The sequence below is a fragment of the Orbilia oligospora genome, assembly GCF_000225545.1.
Source record: "Orbilia oligospora ATCC 24927 unplaced genomic scaffold scaffold00110, whole genome shotgun sequence".
NCBI classification, from domain to species: Eukaryota; Fungi; Ascomycota; class Orbiliomycetes; order Orbiliales; family Orbiliaceae; genus Orbilia; species Orbilia oligospora.
The window spans coordinates 1-22,929 of NW_011645667.1; the positions used below are offsets into that span (position 1 = coordinate 1).

Here is a 22,929-nt window from a genome sequence, read left to right on the forward strand (position 1 = left end):
CCCACTTTGCGCGCACACCTAGTTATGCTGCTACCTTTTTAAATAATATTTAATTTTAATTTAATTAAAAAATTTAAGAAAATAATAATAAAAATTTAATTATATTTATTTATAATATACTTAATTTTAGAAAAATTATATAATATATTTGATTTTTAATTAATTTTTAAAAGTTAGTTATTTATTATAAAAAATTTATATTATCAAATATATATAAAAATAATTTTACTTTGTTATATTTTATAAAACTTATATATATTTTAATATAGAATAAATTTATTAAAAATTATTTTAAAAAATTATTAAAAAATTGATTAAAATTAAAGAAGTTATAAGATTTTAAAGTTTTTAAAAATATGTTATTTTATATAACAAAAAATTATAATAATTTATAATATTAATCAATTCTAAAATAATGAAATATTTTAATATACAAAAATTTTATTAAAACTATTTAAAAATCTTTAAAAAATATAAAATATTAAATAAATTATTAATATTTAAAATTTGAAATTTTATATAAAAACAATATATTTTTAAAAATTTTAAATAGTTATAATTTTTTTAGTTTTAATTAGTTTTTAATAATTTTTAAATAATTTTAATAAATTTATTTTATATTAAAACATATATAAATTTTATAAAATACAACAAAGTAGAGTTTTTTTTATATATATTTAATAATATAAAAACTTATAGTAAATAACTAACTTTTAAAAATTAATTAAAAATTAAATATATTATAGATTATTTCTAAATTTGTATATATTATAGAAAATTAGAAGACCAATCTAATTGTATTTTTTTAGATTTATTTAAATTAAAACAAAAATTAAAGAAATTATTTAAAAAGGGTGCGGCATAACTGTGCGTGCGCGCAAAGTGGGTGAAACACGTTATTTATTAAAATTTAATTTTATTAAATTTTTCTTAAGAAAATTAATTATATATATATATATTTTTTTTAAATATAATAATTTTTATAATTTTTTTTTTATATTTATTATTAAATTAAATTAAGAAATTTTGTAATTTATAAAATTTAATATTATTAAAAAAGTTGAAATTTGGAAATTTAATATTTAGAGTAATTGTTAAAACTATTATAAATATATTATTTTTGAAATATTTAAAAATTATTATCATAATTTTAATTTATTTAATAGAAAATTCTAATAAAGTAATAATTATGGTTTCTTTTTTAATATTTTTTTCTTTAAGGGATTTGTTTTTAAATAAAGTTGGTGTTGATATTTAAATATTAAATTAATAAAATTATAAAGTAATAAAATATAAGAAATTGTATAAAGATTAGTTAAAATATTAAAGTAATATATAAATGTTATAAAATAAAAATAATATATTAATATGAATATAAATTAATACTTAAATTATTATTTAATTTTTAAATATATGATAATAAATATAATAATTTAAATAAATAATTAATAAAAAAAATAAAGTAAATTAAATAAGAGTTAAATTTAAATTGGATATTCGGATATATAGAGTATTAAATTAAATAAGAGTTAAAATTATATAGTTTATTAAATTAAATAGAAATTAAGTTTAAATTAAATATTTAGATATATAAGGTATTAAATTAGATAGAAGTTATTTTTGTATAAGTTAGGAAGTTTGTGTAAGATAAAGATTTAAATAGGTTTTATATTACATTTATTAATATAATAATTATTATTTTAATTTATAAGTTTTAAAATTTGGATTTAAATATTTTTTTATTTTAAATCTATAATTTATATTATGTTATATAGTTTTTCTTTTAATTATAATATTGTTTAAATATTTTTTATGGTTATTCTGAGGGCTCCTCCAACTGTCTGGATTTCTGCTTGAAGTTCATTATGCTGAAATTGCTTTGTTATAATAATAAATATTTAATTAATTTATTAATTATATTAATTATCAACTAATTGATATGTTTAATAAAACAAAATTTAGTGTTAAATATTATATAATCAGCCAGTACTAAATATTTTTATTTGTTGGATAAATAGGAATGTATTATTTTATAATATATTTATATATAAAATAAAAAACAAGTATATAAATTTTTATACTAAAAATTCTGAATAATTATAATTAAAATAAAGTTTGTAAAATAAAGAAAAACAAAAATAAGAAGTATGTTTGTTGGATTAAAACATATCTCCTAATCAGGTTAATTGATATGGTTGGGCTGTGACAAGAGGTAAAATTGAATTTTATTATTTTTCTACTATTTATATAGTACTTTCCCAAAGGCTTCCAGGTTTTGCTGATAAATCTGTATATACATTAGTATACTACTCTTATTTTGTGACATTTGTATATTACTTTGATACCTCGACTAGTCTCTATATGATTTCTTACAAAAAATATATAAAAAAAATTAATGTAGGAGGCCAGTCCTAGTAGAAAAGAGGAGGCTGGCAATAGCATTCCTCTAATTTAATTGTGTTGGTATCAGGAACTTCCACCCATGCCATCATCTGTTCCTGTCGTGGCCCCACATATTGGGCATCTTGGGTAGCTTAGGCAGTACATGTACATATGATGTAAAATCATGACGTCGACCCCACCTTCTTTTAATACCCAATGCGAATGGCTTGCAGCCACAAATTCTTATTTATATCCAACATCAAACCCCGCATTCTTACATTTATTCAAACATCAATGCCAGCTCCAATTCAGAATTGACCTCGACAGCGTTTTGATCCGATTTCACACACCGTCTATCTACACAGGAAAAGCTTTACAAAAATGGCAGGGCTGCTTAACAAATTGACTGCTTCGGGGGGGACTGAATCTGCTGATTTCCTGAACGACATCGTGGAGCAGTTATGGCCTAACATCAATGTTGCTGGCTGTAGGATGGTGAAAGACATAGTGGAGCCTATGTTCTCTGCTATGCTTCCAGGCCCTCTAGCTACACTTCGATTCGCGAAGCTCGACTTGGGCCCTGTTCCGTTGAGGATATCTGAGGTGGATGTCCACAAGACCGATCATAATGGCATTAAACTCGACATGGATGTCATCTGGGAGGGGAAAAGTGATATCGATATAGTTGGGAATATGGTTCCTAAGTTTGTATGTCCATGCTAATAGCGAGGTAGCTATAACTGCTTTTGAGTCTATAACGCTAACATGCAATGGCAAGGGAATTGAACATATTCATCTGAAAGGCAGGCTTTCAATTTTACTTGCTCCATTGACAAATGTCATTCCTCTGGTAAGCTTTCCCCTGTTCATTTCATATTAATATACAAAGCCAAAATATGCTTACGCCGTATAAGATCGGAGCTGCTCAAGTGGCCTTCATAAACCCCCCTGAGCTAAAGCTCGACTTCACCAACGCAGCCAATATAGCCGATTGCTTCCTGGTGGACAAAGCCGTCCGTAAAGTCATTCTTAACATAATATCATCCATGGCTGTCCTTCCCAACCGCTATCTCGTCAAACTAGACAGTAACAATGACTACTTCAAGACATACCTACCGCATATCGGTGCTTTGCGCCTGACCATAGGGAGGGCGGTTAACATTAATGGACCAAAGAAAAGCGGGGCAAAGCGATTCTTAGACAAGATCATCAAGGACATTCCTGATTGCTACTGCAAGGTCAGGGTTGGTGCTGGAGAAGAGTGGCGCACCTCCACCAAAAAGAACGACCATAACCCGGAATGGAATGAGACACATGACTTTCTCGTTGCGGATCACGACCAACAGGTCATCATCGACGTACAAGATGATGATCTCGTGGGTGACGACGACGTCGGCATCGCCACCACCACTGTGAAGGACATCCTTCTGGGCGGTGGCTCACAAGAGCTGGATATTGTCCATGACGGGGTTCCCACCGACGCCAAGATCACAGTGCACGCCAAGTTCTTCAATTTCGTGGACGATGCTGGTGTGTTAACATCCACCCACAGCGATGCGGACGAAGGCCAGGTCGTTGGCCTTGCCACTGTGCTCATTGCTAGCGCATTGGGGCTCCAGGGCCAACGCGACGAACTCAATCCTAGCATTAAGGTGACGTGGGGTGCCAAGGAGTTCCGAACAGCGGCCAAATCATATAGCCCTGGTACCGACATATTTAACCCCTCCTTTGACCAGGCCTTCCAGATTCCGGTAACTGTGGACCTGCTAGCGAATCCGTCCAATTTCAAGATTGCGCTATTGAACAAAAATAATGAAACCGGCTTTGTCGAAATACCATTCTTGGATGTACTAAATGCCCCTAGTCTTATCAAAGAGGAAAGCTTTGATGTCGGCTCTGGGGCAACGGTGAGGGCATCTGTCTCGTTGCGCGGCCTACGGTTGGCTCATTGAGTATTGCGCCGCTCAACAGGCCTTAGCTGCGGAAACAAAAGGAACAAAAGACAGACATAAAAGATGGATCACAAGCGGCAATTATCTACGAAACCGTTGTTATCGGCATCCGCTAACCCAAGAGTTTTAGCTAGTACTAGCTGGTCTTTATTCTTGCCTTATCTTTAGTGGCGCTGGAACCTTTTGTTCCTTGACCGTCAAAGGCTTACATGTTTGGAATAAATATATTACATCCTTGTAGGGTGCCTAGGTATCCTGGTGCCTGCGCTGTGAACGTGAGATTTATTCCAATGAGCAAATTACCCAGTGCAAGCCCTGCATGTCGGTATCTTTTATCTTGTATTGCTAATGTCAAATACTCTTTAACTCACCACCTCGTGCATAATCAAGCTTAAAAATAGTTGTATCTATGTATTATTTAATTTTTGGCACCCCTTACAGCTACAGGAGCGGTTAGCCTTTACGGTATCAACATGCTCCTTAAGCTCCGATATCAGTAAAATTTGGTTTCTATGGGACTGCTGAAGAGGTCTCTGGAGGTGTCCCTTTACCAGGTATTAAACCATATACATCGATCTGCTAACTATCGTTCCTCTAACTCAAATCCGTGTCCATATACCGCCTCTATCGGCCATAGCCTTATAAGGCCTTATGATTCTTGATTCGAATAAAGCCGATATATATCTCAGTAGTCTTGGCGGATCAATTAAAATGTGATTTTATAATGGTTATTCCATAAAGACGCTCGATAGAAGTGTTTTTACTTTGTTGAAGATGCGGTGTTTTACTTCGATTTTCGCGTATCCGAATAGTCTATCAGTCGTAGGACTCTTGGAGCAGAGGATACAACCGTGCAACTACTCCCACAATGTCTGTTACGGATTTCAGCCTCAAACTGGTCTCAACCCTGCTCAAGCCCCCCCCTCCTCTAGCATAATTGCTAATTTGAACTGGTTTGGATTCGCTAGACCTTTGAATTACTTTTTTTGGCATTGACCGACTCTTTTACTACCATCCGGCGGAACAGAAGCTCGGATGTGCTGTGAGTGGTATTCCTTTCCCCAAATGCCTGACCTCGCTTTCAAGGGAGAATGCAGTCCCACCTGCTCACCGATTACGAGATGGAGGGAAACTCATGGGCATTGTGGTTTTGGATTCGAAAACTTCGACACCGATGGTTTAACTTGGCTGGGGTTAATGGATTCTCTATGCTTTTTATTTAATAGCCTGTTTTCAAACACAGATACGGCTGGGATAAAAGAACAGCTAACAGCCCATGTGGCAAAGAAAAACGTCTGCTCCTTGACCAAGCTGACTAGCTACGATGCTATGCATATGAGATACAAATTTTTAACTGGGTTTCCAAGGCCAGTGTCCCTAGTATAAACTTACACTTAATTCTAGCCCGTTCAAGTAATAAAGATCTGCAACAACGTTTCCTAGGCTACCCTCGTAAAGGGTATAAAAGGGTTCGCCACCTAATATAGTGTCTATGGCACTATCACCAGTCCGAACGCCCATATCAACCCGCCAGAGTGACGTGCGGTCGCGATCGTCAATAATCCAAATGATATTTCTTTTACGCATTATCTTTTGGACGAAGGTGACGTTTGAGTTGATTTGACAGTAGCCCAGATTAAAAGGGAATGTCTCAGTGTTTTCGGCAGGGTATTCTTTTGAATGGAATACTACACCGACAGCACCGGTGGAAGGGTTCGCGAAAAGGTGGCCGTGGAATAGATCGAATCGAGACAATACGGTATCCCCATTTGTCCAAGATGGGATCATTTGGAATATATCCTTGAAGTAGGTGCCGAGAGTGGTAGAATCTAGAAAGGGTGTTACATTGTCGGTATCTTTTCCAAGCTGGCACTTTGTTGTTTCAAAAACCGGGTAGTGGAATTTGCGAGAATCATCTAGGAATGTGACTGGGTGGGTGATATTGAGATTGAGTGCAGCGGTGCGGAATAGCGCAAGATTTCTCTGGGTTATTGGGGGTGATACCGCAAGAGGAATACCCGTGGCAAATTTGGGTGCGTGGCTTCTTAAAAGGGTACGGATGAATTTATCACCTGGGAAGGGTAAAGTGCTTGCAAGAGCGCTGCTACGAACGGAGGACAAAGGTATGGAGGAGGCCGGTGATACCAGCACGAGGAAAAAGAAGAACAAATTCATTGTAGGTAGGGGTAGGAGTCCCAAATTTCCTGTTATTCGTTGTATTATAATGGCGGCGGTAGCTATAGTGCAGCTATGTAAGCACCCAAAAGGTACCGACTTTGGAAAGTATTTATGTGTGGGCAACCCTATTCAAGTGTATGTAAATACCTAAGTACCCATTTGCTTTTATTCACTTAAGTAGGTAGGTATCCAGATTTGAAATTGCATCTAGATTGTTAATTTTAATTGAGGGGTTATATACTTAATTTTCCTTTCCCTTTTTGTTAGGTAGTACTGTATTCGACTGAAATTAGTCTCCGTATAATATCATCCCGTATGAACGCACAGGCAAATTCCTCTGAAAATTTAACTGAAAATTATGTATTTTGAATATGTATGTATCCATTCGATTCTCATCTACATTCTTTCGTAATTACTTATCTACTTACCTAAGGACTTAAGTAAGTATCTGGCCTAGTTATGTACAAGGAATTTGGCCGAACCCTTGTGTAAAGTTTTGTTTGGGTTTCCATGTTGGATATTTTGCGTTGCAATATATGTCCTGTGTGACATCGGTGTTAACAATCCGGTGTTATCGGATACATCCTGCACATGAGACTAGCATGCATACTATAGCCCCTAGATATCTCCGTAAGTTGGTTAACTGTGAGGGTGTTCGCTCGCGTTCTCACGTGTTGTTTAGCGATCCTGTTCTAGGTTCTGAGCGAAATGGCTGAGATACTGGGTAGTACCTAGGTAGTCAAGCTACCCCGCGCCCATAGCTATACCACAAGCACTTAAGTAGTACCGACTTTATCTTGCTGAAAGCTACAAACACAGCACTGTACCTCACCCCCACTGTAAGGAAACCACCGCCAAAAAACCTTGATTCAGTAAAGTACCAATTCAGTTTCGATAATATGGGCCAAACCGATCGCGATGTGCTAATTGAAATGGGGTATGCAGACCCCACCCCTCGTTTTTCTATGGCTGCTCACCAACGTTTTGTTGACACAGATTTGATCCCCGACGAGTGGATCTGGCTTTGAAATATTCAGGTGGATGTATGTTCCCCAGCTGCAAACTCGAAATAGACTTTCTTCAGAGTTAAAATTCTCTCTACTTTAAAGTGCAAGATGCGATTACGTGGCTCGGATCCCACGAAGACACCCAGATCGAAGATCTTGAGAAAGAAAGTAGCACTGGAGCGCCAGTCGCTTCGACTTCGGAGGCCGACGCTGAAGACAGCAAAACCACCGCTGGCATCGAAGCCAAAAGCTACAAATGCAACGATTGCGGCAAATTATTGCGAAACTGGGATGCTGTGCAATTTCACGCTGAACGAACGTGAGGCTGAGTACACGTCCAATGCGCATGCCGATCCTCCTTTCTGACATTCTAATGCGGATAGCGAACATCAAAATTTCGACGAAAGTGTGGAGGAGATGAAACCCCTCACGGAAGATGAAAAGAATGCCAAACTCCAAGAATTGAAGCAAAGACTGGCGGAAAAGAGGAAGGTACAAGCTGCCGAAAGTGTGGCAGATGCTAAACGAAATGAAGTAAGTTGCCATTATTTTATATACTCACAATTACTGTCTAGGCTGACTCGTGACATCGATTCATAGGCTATTAGGAGGAAGAAGGACCAAGACTCCGAGAGAATCAAAGAAGAGCTCCGTAAAAAAGAACAACTAAAGGATATCGAGCGACGGAAACAAGAAAAGCTAGACGATGCAAAGGCAAAGGCTAAAATCAAAGCTGAAATTGCTGCGACACAGCAAGCCCGCCGCGAAGCCGCTGCGAAAGCGAAGGCAGAGCGGGAGGGTATTTCGACAGCCCAGGCTAGTATTCCCGAAGTAGCCAGTACTCCTTCGGCAAGCAAAGCGGTCCATGCGGAAGCTCGCCTACGCTTTCAAGTATCTGGCCGGCCCCCGATTACAAAGACGTTTCCCGCGGAAACATCATTGTTTGAAGTTGCGTCATCGGTAGCTCAGGAAACTGGGATAACTATTAGTACCTTTACAACAACCTTCCCTCCAAGGAAAACCTACAGACTAGATGAACCCCTTGATTCAAGCCTGACCCTAAAAGAAGCTAACCTTACCCCGTCTGCGTCGCTTCTTGTTGGTTAGACAGAAAAAAATACAAAGATGAAAAAACTTTTTTTTGTCGTTCTGAGTTGGTTGGCTGAGGTGCAGAAGTTCCAGCCATCTTGAAAGAAGATCAAACATATCTTCTCGTTTAGAAATCAAGGCATTTGAAACTTCGTGCATGGAGAGTCCTCTCACCTCGTTCTTGTATCATCGACCCTACCCCACCCGCAATGGTAGCATGGACTAGGTCTGTTCTTTTTCTACAAAAGGGTCTGAATTCAGTTGAACTTGTGGGGAAAGTCGTCATTGTATTGAATAATTGTAAGCTAGAAGACAAAACTCAAGAACTCCATGACATTGATATTAAGCGAAGTGAAAAAGAGGTATCTGATTATCTACTAAAACCCTGGACTGAAAGGAAATATCTACTCTAACCACTGAAAAAGGGCTCTAGCATATTTAGCTTTTGTAGTATCCACCAGCGGCGGTTGTGACGGCGGCGGCGGCGGCAGCACTAGAGCTTGTTGCCCAAGGGGCCGGCAGAGCACCGGGCATACCACCGAAATTATTGACACCGTATCCCGATGGGTAAGCGGCGACACCACAGAAGCATTGGCATTGGCAAGATCCACCGTTAGCGCCACCATTGCCATCAACCATGGTAGCAACACCGGATGGAGCAGCTTGGGTTTCGCTGGGGCTTCCTGCTACTAAAGTAACTGTATTGACGGGAGAAGGGGCTTCTGTTGGAGCAGCTGGAGGGACTGTAGCGACAGTTCCGTTCTGGGCAATAGCCATGGATTTGAACTTTTCAAAGGTCTTTTCTGCTGTAGGGTTGATAGCAAATGTCATACCCTTTCCGCAATGAGTACCAGTTCTTTGTTTACAATACCACCCTATTTACGAAATTAGTCTGTGTCCATGTAGGGATTATCAGGAATAGGGAAGAACGTACATGTAGCTTCTGTGGTATCCACGGTATACTTAAATACTGGAGCTGGGACGATTGTATTGTTGGGATTAGGTAGTAAACCAGAGTCGATACCGTCCGGTTTTCGAACACATGGCTTTGCAAATGTGGATTGAGTGATGGAGTGATTTTGTTTCATAAAGTGGAACTCGACAATATCGCCCACAGCGGCATGAAGGAATTCGGGAGTGTAAACCAAGCCGGCATCGCCCCCAACTATAACTTTATGTACCATTGGAGTGGCACCCTCGTGGACTGGGGCGGGTGGGGCGACGTGGACCGGAGCAGGGGTTTGTATACCTCCCGCATTTTTTGTGCATGAAGTTGAAACTGGAGCGACAACCTCTGAGTAGGCTGCATCAGGATAACCGTGCTGGGTACCGAATACGCCAGCGATGAGAATGGAAGCGGCAAAGATTGACTTGAACATTTTGGATTAATTTGACTTTCTTGATACAGAAATGGTTGTAGTCGCTTGGTTTTTGTTTAAAAAATTCTTCTTCAAGAGGTCCGCTCAACGGATGACGGTCTGGCCGTGTGTATAGGTGCTTGGGTATATTGAGGAGGGTGATTACTATTACTCAATTGACGAGTCCGGGCTCGGGACAAGAGGAAACAGCGTAGTCGTTAAGGACTATTCGACGCACCAGCGACGAGATGAACTGAAGATAAAGATATAAAGTATATATAAAAGGGAAGAAAGAAAGATGGTAGAAAGAATGGAAGAGGGTATCTGGACCCGAAGATGATGGCAAATGTAGCTGTTTGGTGAGGACACAAGGAGAGAAGAAGAGGAAAGGGACTATGTAGGATGGGAAGGCAGCATATTTATGCACATAGATCATAGGAACATCCGGTATTCCTACGAGGCTGTACAGAGAGAGCAATGTGCATGTCGAAACAACTGACGTTACTGTTTTCGAACATGAGACTTCCCGAGCTTCATCGGGCTTCATGAGAACAGGGTCCCAGCTTGTTCGTTGTGTTGCCAGCATGCAATAGCCCGACAGAGCCCCTTGTCGAAACAACACTCCGCAACTTGCTGCAGAGTTCGTTTCGTTTAGGATGGCTGAAGCGGTGGTTAGCACCAATTGACAGCGAAAGGGGCTGTGTAGGTAGAAACACGTTTTGTTTCTGTTTCCCGCCTGGTCCCGCCTCATCGTTTCGGTGGCGCTGTTTGTTTCCGCGTATGTGGCTTGTGAGCTTGGCGAGTACTTAAGTCGCTTTCAACCCGAGAAATTTCTTTCGAATTCATCCACAACCTGCAATCAATCAATCAATCAATCAAGCAATCAATCAATGTTAACAGTACGGCAACGACAACAACAATGCTTTTTGCAGCACTCTTCCGGTTCGTGTTTGTAATGTATTTTAATTAATTACCTATATATTCAAAAGTTATCTCCTTGCCCTGCGATCGACTATTTCGGTCGTTTCTCTTAGCCTTCCTCACCCGCTGTGTGCGGCGCTTTCGAAGCCTCGTCGGTCCATCTTGTCCCCATGTCCGTTCGAGGTCAAAAAGTCTCGTTGTTATCTCAAGCAGAGCAACATGCCAAAATAAATACCCTCTCTGGGAAGCCTACGTCTTGATTTGAAGCATCAAAAATTCTGATGGATATTGCTCTCGTACCTCGTGTTCGATTGACGCAACGTGAATTCAGATACCAAGGCCCAAGGATACACCTAAAGTACATGTACATTCCCTAGACTGCACCTGCTTTAACCCGACGGCAGCAATTAGGATTCTAAGTATGGTTCTTGTCCTTTCAATACTCTATTTGAGGGTTCTACTTTACATGATTGCAAATAAGAAGATAAACCCTTTTATGTAGACAATTCTTAGATCAAACTCTTGGCACATATCGTTATACCCTATATACCCCCTGCGTAGATTTCTTTCCATCACCCTCGAACACAACTCCTCAATGGGATCCCTAGCATTTCGCTCCATTTCTTGGACTGGGCTTCAAGTTTGGCTGGCTCTGGTTGGCGAATGTGTGGGCCTGTAGTGGTACGATAGTATGTCGGAATAGAATACGTGCTGGGTTCAACCTCTACTTGCCTGTTTTAAACCTGCCCTGTAGAATGTGGCTCTTCTTCATGGCCTTGAGGGTATCTCTCTAGCGATTGTTGACGTTCGAGGTCGTTTAGGGATACCATTCGTTGGAACTTCAGGTTTTCTGGGCGACCATTGTTCCTAGAGAGATCGAAGCCCATTCTAGCAAGATATAACCCCTTTTTACGGATGTCCTTAATTGGTATGTCGCGATATTTTCGGCGGAGGGAAATGCTCTGGTAGCCTCGTTAGTAAACCCGTGATCTTATCGGTTGGTCGGCTATTAGCCGTTAGCACCCATTACTGACCGCCAGGATGTTTGCAGAACCTGTAACTGTAGCGATTATGGCGGCTGCGAGGTTGAAAGCACTGAACCTTTCTTCTATGATAGACTTGGACATTGGTCCGCTTAAGGCACCGAAGATTTGGAAGGCAATTGCAAGTTGGCAGATGCTGGGTGTTACCAAAGAGGCTTGAGGCCCGAAGCATGGCCATCTTTGTCTCCAGTAAGATCGAAAAAACTCAAACTCAATGACAATAAGGAATAGAGACATCACCCATAGAATGAGAATGTTTGCCGTGACGAAGAACGAAAGCTATTTTACCCGATCTGTAATTTAGTAACCGCTTTCCATGAAGGGATGCAATGTTGTTCTTACCCGATTGTCGCGAAGACCGATAACTACACATGCGAATAGGCCTGCAGCACAACAGGCTAGAGAGAGGATAGTAACAACCCTCAAAGTATTGAGGAGATAGAATAGTGGACAAGTTATCATCTTGTTTGGTAGTGGATGGAGGTGGTGTTGGAGAGAAGATTTGGCGCTTGTATTGGGCTGGCGCCTTAGTATACCTAATAGCAAAGGTATAGTGGCGTTATAATGTCGATGATGATGATGATGATGATGATGATGATGCGGTTCAGTATTCTCATGAAGATCTAATTTATTTTACTTTTTCTTAAAAAAAATATCATCTGGCTCCATGAGGGTTGCCCGAAGGAAGGCTGTCATATTGTTGACGTGTTTGTGTTGTTTGGTTACGAGACTATGTGTTGTTGTTGTTGCAAATTTCCTTGAATGTGCTTGCCGGCAAGATTGTGTTGGTCATTTCCAGTCTCGGCACTAAATAACTTGTGCAAAGGGCTATTTCTGCTTACAGTCTCGTCACCAAGCTGTGTAGTCTCTTCAATTCCACAGCACACGATTGCTAAATACCCAGGTACTTACTTACTTAGTAGGTACTACTCATTACTTAAGTACCTTTAACTAGTACACCAGAAAGACATGTTCAAAGGAGCCATAGGAATATTGATTAAATCTTGGTAACTGCAGCTTGAAGATTAAAACAAGAAAAATAAATATAAGTAATCAAAATAAAAGGTAGGAAACAAAATCGACAGCGCTAAGATGCAGGACAGACAACAGAAGACGCGATGCAAAATATTCCAGATACAGGTGATGAGGCGGTCTGGCAAAGGAAACAACGCCTGCTGATACGAAATCGCGTCAAGATGCGGAAAAGCAAAAATAGCAATTGAAAGGGATTCAAAAAAGAGTATGGACTAGTCTATCGAGTGCTGACATGCTCGGGAACAAGATTATATGTACTAAAGCGGATGGAAGATGAAAATGCAAGCTCAAGCTAGAAGGTTGGAAGGAGTTTGCCCCGGTGGCAAGGGACGATGGTGTATGCGGTTGTGATGGAATGGGCTGCGAGAAAAAGTCGTTATCAGTTTACAACAGGCCCTTTCGTTCTAGATGTTGAAATGCTACGTCCGATAATCCGTGGGATAGTTTTTTTTGCTGAGGGTAACGGTATCGGAGGTATCGGAGGATGTGCTTTCAGGTTGGTCTACGGATAAGGCAATGTCACCCTTATGGCCCGAAACAGGGGTATTTGCTGCTGATATGTATAGCCTCTCAAAAACCCGCCAGTGAAGATTAAGGATCTTGGCAAGCCTTTGTGGGATTGATGCAAAATCGGCAGGCAGTCCCATAACAGTGTCAGGGACCTGTTCAAAGTTTGGTGCTTTGTGGTGTGCCCATGCTTTGAGTATCACCTGTGTCTTTAGTGCAACCGCTTCGATTATCTTTTGCTCGAAGGATTGATAAAGAGGCGACTGTGATCGTAGATGTTGTCCAAGCCAATTCTCAGCAAATTTGACGATTTTTGCATCTGGGAACGATTTCGAAATTGGTTTCCCGGAAGCAAATGCAGTTGCGGACTGCGCGATTTGTAAGGCTAGAGCGGAGGAGTTACGCTGCCAGCGTTCAGCAACCTCTTCATCTCCGTTGATAGCCTGTATTGCGGTGGTGAGTGCTACGTAGGCATCTCTATCCACCTCTAGTGACTTATTTAAACCAGAAACGAGGCTGCGGAACAGAAGAAGGCAGGTTTTCATATTCACATCCTCTCTTACGTCGAATCTGATTGCTTCTAGTCTTTCCAGGTCGAATGTGAATGTAGCGGGCGGTTTTATGTGTGGTTTTGAAGGGCTTAGTCGTTCAAGTACGCCAATTGTGAGTATCGAGAGGTAATCAGGAGTCTCGTTAGGGGATTTGCGTTTTGCAGCCAATTGATGGTACCAATCCTGGGTTTCCGAAATACAGAGTGTCCCTTTTTGGATCCTTTTTTGGAAGTGTTCTCTCTCGAATTCGGCTGCAGTGCTGACGAGATATGGTCTGAGCGTTCTTATTTGGTGATTGGCAACGTCCTATGAAGAAGAAGGGGGAAACGCGGATTAGAAAATGATCGGGATTAGGGTAATAGAAAGAAAAGACCAAGCTTACAAGTTTCATGGCCTCGAGTATTCCGAAAACCGATCGAAGGCCGTCGACTAATAATCGTGGACTATCGCGCGTAACACCATCTTTTATCTTGCTAACCATATCATCTACCCACGCATCTCTCATGGGGGCGCAATGTGCCTTAAGAAGACTAGCAAGCCATGTTGCTAAGTTTTCGAAATTGAGGAGGCCATACTCGAGTTGTTGGATCATTAATTGTTGATCAAAGACTTGCTCCACCGTTTTTTGATCCCGAGAAGGGACAAGACTTAGCAAAATATCGCGCATTGTGTCGAGGAGTAGCATCAATCTTTTGGGTTGCAATCGGTTTGTGACGCCTCTTTGCAGGTCGATCTGATTCCTCCTCAAATTTTCACACTCACGCACGATGCTATCCCAATAGTTATCCGCCTGTGCTTTCTTCTTCTGCCCTCGCTGGCCGTCTAAGTTTGGTCGGAAATGGAGGGCTGCGTCGAAGTAGATGTCGTGTCGGAGGCGGGGGTTGTTGAGTATTTCTTTCAAATCTAATTCCTTCAAAGTAATAAGATTTACCGGAGGCTCGTTAAGAGCCTTCTTCGACTTGTGGGACGCAATATTTTTCCGGCAACAGATCGTTGTTGCGGCTGCTGTCAGCTGATGCTGCCCAACAGCTGGGGCGGACATTGAACGGGCCCGCATTATCTTGGATGTAGCAGGGACTGTCGTCTCTGCGTCTGAGCTACACGATGGTTGGGCAGAGGACTCATGCGTCGCTGGGCCTGAAACGACAGGGGTCGACGTTGTCGGTGTTTTGCTCGTCGGCTGTGGGTTGGCGTTTTCGGAGCCGTCGAGCTTGAACTCTTCCATTTCCAGTGATTTTTTTACACGCTTTACCCTTGTCGATTGGACGCAGTCTTCGTGTTGTATGAGAGGTCTTTTGGCGGGTTGAGATTTAACACTTATCGCAGTCGAAGAACGTCTCCTGATGGTACCGGATTTACCACTTTCTGTGTTCGCCGACGCTGTGGAAGGAAGTTGATGAACGGGTGTAGAATTTGCGTGGTGCTGTTCCATCAAAGGGATAACGGGAACCTGAGAAGCCAAATGGTGAAGCCCGAATCTACCAATAAAGGAGATGAACTGTAATCTATGTTGGATTGCGTTTTGAGCCGACACCCCTATCGATTGAATGGATGTTGTTATATAGAAAAAGAAAGGAAAAGAGAGGAGGAAAGGGGGTGGCAGGAGAGTGCAACTGAAGTTATAAGAAGGTGTGTATATTTTTGATAAAGATAAAAGGAAATATAGAAAATAAAGAAAATAAAGGGGAAAAAGAAGAAGAAGAAGATGATGATGATGAAGAAGTAGATATAAGGAAATGTTAATCTGATAATCGATTACAAATCGAACCCATCCAGAACAAACCAGAGCGAATGTGCGAAGTGAACTTATTGATACGATTATAATGTTGGCATTGGGCACAGCAAATCCGATGTCGATGGCTAGGTTTAATGAATGTTGAATTGATGGTCGTTTTGAAGGGAAGGTTGGCGGTGGTGGTGGTGGGTTGATGGGTTGATGGCTCAGGGGGGCGGGAGCTGAGTTTTGTACAGCAAAGGACTTAAGGAATGGCGAATTCTCGAACTGGGGGGTACGGGGGCAAAAGCAAGAATGGCGAGGATATTAAAGATTAAAGTAGGTTAAAAGATACCAGCAAAGGCCAGGACGAGAAGGCGAGGATGTGGTAGGGAAAAATGCAGAGGGAATGTCTGTGGTTGCGGTTATATGCCAGGGGAGGAAGGGGTCGTGTGTCGATTGAATCCAGCAGGAGACCGATATGGGCGAAAAAGAAACGACAAAGATGGACAAGAAGATAGATGAGACGAAGAAAGGCAGTCAAACGGAGTGAGGAATCAGAATATGTGAGATTGAAAAAGGAAAGAAAGAAAGGCAGGAACCTTGGTATGATTGAAAAGAACAGAAATCTTGACGATGGAATTTTTGTGGATGCCAGGACTGGAGGAGGAGTGATTAAAGGGGTCTTGAAATATCTTCGCTTCTTGTTCTTCTTGTTCTTCTTGTTTCTTTTTTTTTTTCTTTTAATTTTTTTCTTTTAATTTTTTTTTTTTCGACCCAGCGCCGCCTCGTCCGTCCCTTTCCCAGCGGATTTACTTTTTCCTCCAGGTCTTTCCATGTCTCTAAATTGTACTTGGTTGACTGAGACCGGGGCAGGCTTGGATGGACGCCCTCGAACAGGTGTCTCAAATTTAGTCTCCCAAGACCTCAGTGCTTCCCCCCTCAAAGGACTAAATCTAAAAATCCAAAGAATCCAAAAAATCCAAAAAAGAATAAGAATAAAAATAAGAACAATCAGCTGGCAGTACTTCCCTGGTCCCTCACATGCTGAGAACTTGGTTGGCTAATACCCACCACCTGCATACATCTGCAGAGTCAGGCCTGATGTATGTGATCCAAATTGTACCTGCTACCTTATGGGCACATACTTTTCGACAGAAGTACGGTCCATGTGAACCTAGGCCAGTCCGCTTCTATCTCTCTCCCGGAATTCTCGGACACAGGAATCTGAATTTGGTACGTGCTTGCAGAAGCAAGCCGATATTTGCCATTTGAACTGGTGAGATTATGCGCATAGCTGAAACAACCGTCTGGAGTGAAGGCATCCACGATGTTCCTGGGCTGGTTTGGGATTAACCTCAAACACCGACTGCAAAAACCATGCACGGGGGTTTTTCCAGCTCGGCATTCTCGAAGGTTTCCCGAAACGACAACCTTCCTTTCTTCCTTCAGCCACGAGGGTGTTTTCCCCCCCCCTTCTTTTCTCCGTTGCTCGTACGGAGTATGTACAATACTTAGATCCTAACGCCTGGACGAGATAGAACCCAAATGACGTCGTCCCGTTGTTGCATGTTATTTCGAGGGAGGTTATGATAAGATATAATTGGATTACTTCGAACGAAGGCAAAGTATATATATTCCTGACCTGCACTGGGGTGGTACTTATGTACTTCGGTAGGTCTATCGGTGATAATGATAAAGACGTGTCTGCATTAAGTATTATTATTAATATTATGTACTGACTTGGCCTTCCCTGTACGGCTATTTATGCTCGTGCCCGTGCTCGTGCCCGTGCTCGTGTGCTTTAACCAGCTTAACTTGAGGAGATATTGATATAAAAATTGGCCCCTCAATTTTCGCTAAATGACCAGTAGTTAAGAAGCTCCCCCCAAGCAAGTCTCCGCCCGCATGCCGGCTCAAGCCTGATCTTGGTCTTGACATCAGGATTCGATTCGATTCTGCAATTGCAAGGTAGGCAAGCAAGAGGTATATAGGTGTGTTTAAAAGTCAGCTCTGAAGTTTGGTGGTCGTGAAGCTTCACTCCGTCACGATGTTTCAAGTGACTTTCAAGTTAATGTTAACTTGACAAAAAATGCTTTCTCTCATACACGTATGCGAACTTGCTCATGTACAAGAGTGCGTAGATGCATATTTCCCTGTTCTTTCGCATACGGATGTTCAGCTTCAGGATATATATCATTATGCCCCGTGACCCAATACCGGGCAATCGATATATCGGATACCGTCAGTATCTGTACTAACACCACTGCTATGCTGGGTACATCTACATATAAGCCCACAACTTATTTTATTTTATGCTATTTTATTTTATTTTATTTTATTTTATCTGAATACCTCGTCGCGGTGGAGTGAAAGTTCCTGTCACTGTCACTCTATCTCTCTCACATTCACCTGCTATTCGTTCACCATCCTTCCATCCTCTCTCCCTCTCCCTCTCCCTCTCTCCCTTTTTTTTTTTTTTCCCTTTCCCTCTATTGTTCCTCCTTTACAAGCGATGAGCACTCACACCCTTTCTAGATCACCTGCCAATGTGATCGTTTCACATTGGTAGAGGCCTCTTTAAAAAAAAAATAAAAAAATAAAAAAAGGATACCTTCGCGAAACCTCGCCCCCCTAGTCTCTATCAATTGACCAATGCACTGAAAATCGAAGCCGTACTAAATTCCCCGTCAGATTCTCTCCAGGCTCACCACGCCGCTCTACCGTCGAAATCCAATCACCATGTCTTCCAGCGACGCGACTTCCGCCCCATTGGCGGAGTACTTCTGGATCGCTGGAATGGATACCAACTCTTATTGGACTTCCCAACCACCAAAGTCTATACAAACAACGCAACTGCCAGTCCGAGGAAGCCTTATCGCTGAAGACTTGTCCGAAGCTGGAGAGCCTGAGGATCAAGTATATCCTGCTCGGGACGATTCGTTGGGGTTTCGCTCCCAGGTAGACAAAAGAAGCTCCGATAGGATCGAAAATGTCTCCTCAGGGGTGCAAGCAGGTGGTTTCCTGGACAGCACCAGAACATCTACTATCGCAGAAGCTGCCACCGGTGATAGTCTAGGTTCCAGAATGTCGACACTTTCGACAAATTCCGCCAGCCCAAGCTTCGCGGATACAAAACGCTCAAGCCAGAGCAGCAATGCCACTATCATTGCTGCTAATTCCAATGGGCAGCCCCGACAGACCACCAATAGCCATGGGGATGCTTTCGGGCATCTTTCCCACCTAGGAATCGGTGACTTCGATTTCGATACTGCCCTCCGGAAATTCGCGACTGAACGAGAGAACTTCCTGGAGGATCTCTCCTTTTCAGCTGGGGAAGTCCAACACCAGCCCAAGAAACCGCCCCCGGTGAATCCACGGATTCAGAAAGTTATGGATGGGAACAACGGTTCTTCTGGTCTAACGAAAAGCGGTTCTTTACGGCGGCGTATATCTTTGCGGGACCTCAATTCTATGCGAAGGGCCCCTTCAGTAGTAAACCGGGCAGGTGAGTCGCATATCAGTATTCGAACTGGGGTTGGAACAAGTCTTAATACAAATAACCGATCTAAATTAGCATCCATACGGACTTCGAAACGATTATCAAATTACAATTCTGTGATTCAAGTTCCGGAGCCCCTTGCCATGGACCCTAAAATGCATCCACTCAAGCGGAAGTTCGAACCGGTCCTTCTCGATAGATACCCTCCAAAGTCAAGCGAGTCGACGGAACAACGGATTTCGTTCCCTGATTTCGTTCCGATGCAAGTTTCAATATCCTAAATCATACACGGGTTGGGTGGCTAGATCTAACCCAAGTATCCAGGTTTGCCTTCCCAAATGATATCAACATAGTATCGGCCGATGAGCGGCCTCGGTCTACATGGCATGGTTTTGTAAATACAATACCCCGTCAACTCTCCCCCTCTTCAATCACCTGTTAACTAAGAATTATCTAGTGTATGACCGGTGGTGATAATTCAAGGCTTTACGGAATTTGCGTTTTGATATGGATCCCCTTGAACCAAAAGGCAGCGGAAGATGTTGAACGCCAGTGCGAAGAATGGCGACGAGATAACATGAGCCCCGAGGAGAGGGAATTGGCCAGCAGTCTAGGAGAGAGGTTAGTCGCTCGCTTGTAAAACATCCAAACAGTCGCAGACGGTTGACATTGAAGACGATTTCAGGCTTGCAAGCGAAAGGGCAAAACTATCTAGGCTTTTAGCTCAGCTGCCATCAGTCGTCTCCGACTTGAAGGCTAGAGAAGCGCTCGATGACGAGATTAATGCAACCGAGGAAAAGATTGGGTTGATGGCGGATCTCCTTCGCCCTGTCCGACATGGTGCCGCTTCTAAAATCGAAGGACTGACTGATGGGGAAAGTGGGCTTTGGATACCTCGGGCATATGGGGTGCTTGGGAAAGATCCTGCACTGACATCTTTTTACAAGGAATGGCTCAAGGCTGTTGTTGTGCCTATGGTTGATGGCTGGGTTGCCCAAGTACCCCCACCCTCGCCGAGGGTTGGGATGTGGCAGCCGCTTGAGAGGTACTTTTTGGTCTAAATTTTCACGACAATTCAGCTAACCCCAAGCCTAGATATGTTGTCAATCTGTGTGACGAAGCGATGATGCCGGTCAATTCCAAAACTCAAGTTGAGCTTGCAATCAGGGAGCTACATCTATACGCGCGGAAGGAGGCCTTGAACGAAGTACCAGGATCTAGGAACGTTGACCTCTATCCGTTGTTTAGATCTTTGACACTTGAAAATATCATCACGCTTTTCGAAGTAGGTTACCAAAGATAAGCCACATATAAAGCTTTGCTAACTACTGAAATAGTATTGTCTAGCGGAGTCCAGAATCATTCTGCTCTCATCGAGTACAACTATGCTGACGCTGGCGTCCAGCACTTTATTAAACCTGCTATATCCGTTTACATGGGCGGGGATTTATATACCAATCCTGCCTGCGAGGTTACTGTCTGCGATTGAGGTTCGTTTCTAACCCACCTGCCCTTGAGTATTTGAACTTGCCCTGAATGGAAAATAAACACGATCCAGGCACCTTGCCCCTATATCGTTGGTGTAGAAAAGCGCTACGAGAAGCTCGAGTTCCCAGAAGATGGGTGTGTCGTTTGCGACTTAGACGACAACTCTATTCTATCTTACGCAGAACCGACGAGACTCCCCAAACAGCAGCGTAGGAAACTTATGGCTCTACTGCAGCTTGCAGCCCCTCACCATAACCGCTTTGGAGTTGAAATCGGCCCCCCTATTTATGCGGCGGAGACATTTCCATATAACTCGTTCGCTGCTGAGAACGCGAGTATATTCTCCTCGATCCCTTCCCCATCCATGCTTGCCAGGCTAGTTTCGCTTCCCTCAAACTCTTTTGGCGACGTAGCCGCATCCCCTGGTAGCTATCGACGCCCAATTTTCAACGTTTTTCTCCAAGCCCGAACACTGGGTCGCCCACAAGAACTCCGTCCAACTACTAGCGGGACTATCAAAGGCGGGAACCCTCCTTCCCCAAATTCCCCGAGGTCGGGCTTGGGGTCATCATCCTCCAGAGCCGAGTCTGGAAACACCTTAACTGCCACCCTTCGCGGGAAGCGGTCTGGCAATTTTGAAACGTTAGCGCAACGGAGAAGTTCTTCGTTCGGGGTAGATAGACAGGTGCCAAACCTACGCCGCCCGAGCGTGCCATTTACAAACCATTCACCATCTCCGTCAACATCATCGTTAGTCGAAACTGGATCCACATATAACCAATACCCCCCTTCAGTTTACACTCCATCAACTCTTGCAGCATCAACTATCATACCTCAGATGCTCGTACAACCTGTTCGTGATACAGCTACCACCAAATGGGTGGAAGGGCATTGTCTACATTGGCAATCGGTGGACTTCGATTCTTCCTGTTCGGTATGTGAGGAAAAGTCGGATGAGGGTCTGTACCACTGCACGGGTTAGTTTTCCTATCTGGTCATCCAAAAAAAAAAAAAAAAAACAACCCCACCAACTAACCGGCCTAGCCTGTAATGTTATTGCTCACAACAGATGCTCCAGCTCGCTGTTCCTTCCATGCCCGGCGGCCTTCCATCCCGAGCAAGTACGAGCGGCTTTCCTACGTTGTTTCGCTAGCTTGCTCTATACGTACCGTAGATTTATGCAACCGTCTTCTGGAGATCCGAAGAAGGGGGGTAAAATCTTTAAGTTCAATATTGACGGTTTCATTCGGAGTTTACCTGGGGATGCAGGCGAATATGTGTCCTTTTTGAACGAAACGCAGGCCTTCAACGAATTCATTGAAGAACGAGAAAGCTTACGTGCGGATGATCCAAAGGTAATGCTCTTTGAACAGGTTATAATGTCGAAAAAGAATCGCGGCAGGTCCAATTTCTTCGGCAAGACAAGTAAGGTATTTCCTCCACATTTTGAGACGAATAGGCACTAATACGGGAATAGAGGATATAACCTACCTCAGTGATTCATCTGAGCATCTCTGGAGGACTTGCAGTGTAGCTGTCCCGATTTCGTCGAGAACTGGAGAAACCAAAGCCTTGCCGAATCGTACCCCCGCAAAACTCGATCCTAATCTCATGAAAGAACCTCGTATCCAACATGGTGCCCCGAAAGTTAAACCAGGGAAGCCCATCAGAAAGCCCATTCCCTCCGGGCCAAGAATGGCAGAGACTCACTTAGCTGACATCCGGTGAAATATTCGCGTACAATTCTTCGGTTACCTTCCCTGGGTAGTGGCTCTAATCCTCTTAGGGCTGTGTCTGTCAGTACCCAAAGTTTTTCGGATTTCCAAAAGATGCGCATAAACACTGCGCGTTCGTCATACTTTGTTCCTATTTTTCTGTTTTAATCCGGCAATATCCCTTAATACTCTAAGTTGCATCTATTTGAGAATATTTAGTTCTCTCTCTATATATATTCGGTATACCACGGAGAGGATAGGAGTTATGGTGCTTTCATTCCCCCTTGTTTGCTTGGACTTGCGCGACCTGACCATTATTTTTTTGCCTTTCGCTTTATTCAACAAGTATTTTAAAGCTACAACCTAAGTGCGTCTATACTCCCAATCCTTTCAAACCACTGAGCATAGGTAGCTTTAAATTTAGTGAATGGATTAGAACTGAAAATTCAAAGTTCTGGTATTCTCAGCTTCGTGTGAGGCAGCCAAG

The 22,929-nt window shown here is 42.3% G+C and overlaps 7 protein-coding genes across 7 annotated transcripts; 3 read left to right on the top strand and 4 right to left on the bottom strand.

Moving 5' to 3' along the window:
• Positions 1-2,763: 2,763 nt before the first annotated feature.
• Positions 2,764-4,334, top strand: AOL_s00110g1 (uncharacterized protein; the record flags this gene model as incomplete). Its single annotated transcript, XM_011126691.1, has 3 exons — positions 2,764-3,090; positions 3,161-3,232; positions 3,297-4,334. 3 exons carry the CDS (start codon positions 2,764-2,766, stop codon positions 4,332-4,334), a joined length of 1,437 nt encoding a protein of 478 aa, XP_011124993.1.
• A 1,377-nt stretch (positions 4,335-5,711) lies between these two features.
• AOL_s00110g2 (uncharacterized protein) lies at positions 5,712-6,509 on the bottom strand (the record flags this gene model as incomplete). The annotated part of the gene is made up of 1 exon (XM_011126692.1): positions 5,712-6,509. The coding sequence occupies one exon, from the start codon at positions 6,507-6,509 to the stop codon at positions 5,712-5,714; it is 798 nt and encodes a 265-aa protein (XP_011124994.1).
• Positions 6,510-7,411: 902 nt separating this feature from the next.
• AOL_s00110g3 (uncharacterized protein) lies at positions 7,412-8,626 on the top strand (the record flags this gene model as incomplete). Its single annotated transcript, XM_011126693.1, has 5 exons — positions 7,412-7,449; positions 7,509-7,555; positions 7,622-7,838; positions 7,903-8,053; positions 8,120-8,626. 5 exons carry the CDS (start codon positions 7,412-7,414, stop codon positions 8,624-8,626), a joined length of 960 nt encoding a protein of 319 aa, XP_011124995.1.
• Positions 8,627-9,046: 420 nt separating this feature from the next.
• On the bottom strand, positions 9,047-9,987 carry AOL_s00110g4 (uncharacterized protein; the record flags this gene model as incomplete). Its single annotated transcript, XM_011126694.1, has 2 exons — positions 9,047-9,483; positions 9,543-9,987. 2 exons carry the CDS (start codon positions 9,985-9,987, stop codon positions 9,047-9,049), a joined length of 882 nt encoding a protein of 293 aa, XP_011124996.1.
• A 1,637-nt stretch (positions 9,988-11,624) lies between these two features.
• On the bottom strand, positions 11,625-12,392 carry AOL_s00110g5 (uncharacterized protein; the record flags this gene model as incomplete). The annotated part of the gene is made up of 3 exons (XM_011126695.1): positions 11,625-11,849; positions 11,922-12,209; positions 12,273-12,392. 3 exons carry the CDS (start codon positions 12,390-12,392, stop codon positions 11,625-11,627), a joined length of 633 nt encoding a protein of 210 aa, XP_011124997.1.
• Positions 12,393-13,384: 992 nt separating this feature from the next.
• On the bottom strand, positions 13,385-15,455 carry AOL_s00110g6 (uncharacterized protein; the record flags this gene model as incomplete). Its single annotated transcript, XM_011126696.1, has 2 exons — positions 13,385-14,329; positions 14,406-15,455. 2 exons carry the CDS (start codon positions 15,453-15,455, stop codon positions 13,385-13,387), a joined length of 1,995 nt encoding a protein of 664 aa, XP_011124998.1.
• A 3,024-nt stretch (positions 15,456-18,479) lies between these two features.
• Positions 18,480-22,455, top strand: AOL_s00110g7 (uncharacterized protein; the record flags this gene model as incomplete). The annotated part of the gene is made up of 9 exons (XM_011126697.1): positions 18,480-19,480; positions 19,564-19,633; positions 19,697-19,860; positions 19,925-20,284; positions 20,335-20,524; positions 20,577-20,729; positions 20,798-21,704; positions 21,772-22,152; positions 22,205-22,455. 9 exons carry the CDS (start codon positions 18,480-18,482, stop codon positions 22,453-22,455), a joined length of 3,477 nt encoding a protein of 1,158 aa, XP_011124999.1.
• Between the last annotated feature and the right edge of the window lie 474 nt (positions 22,456-22,929).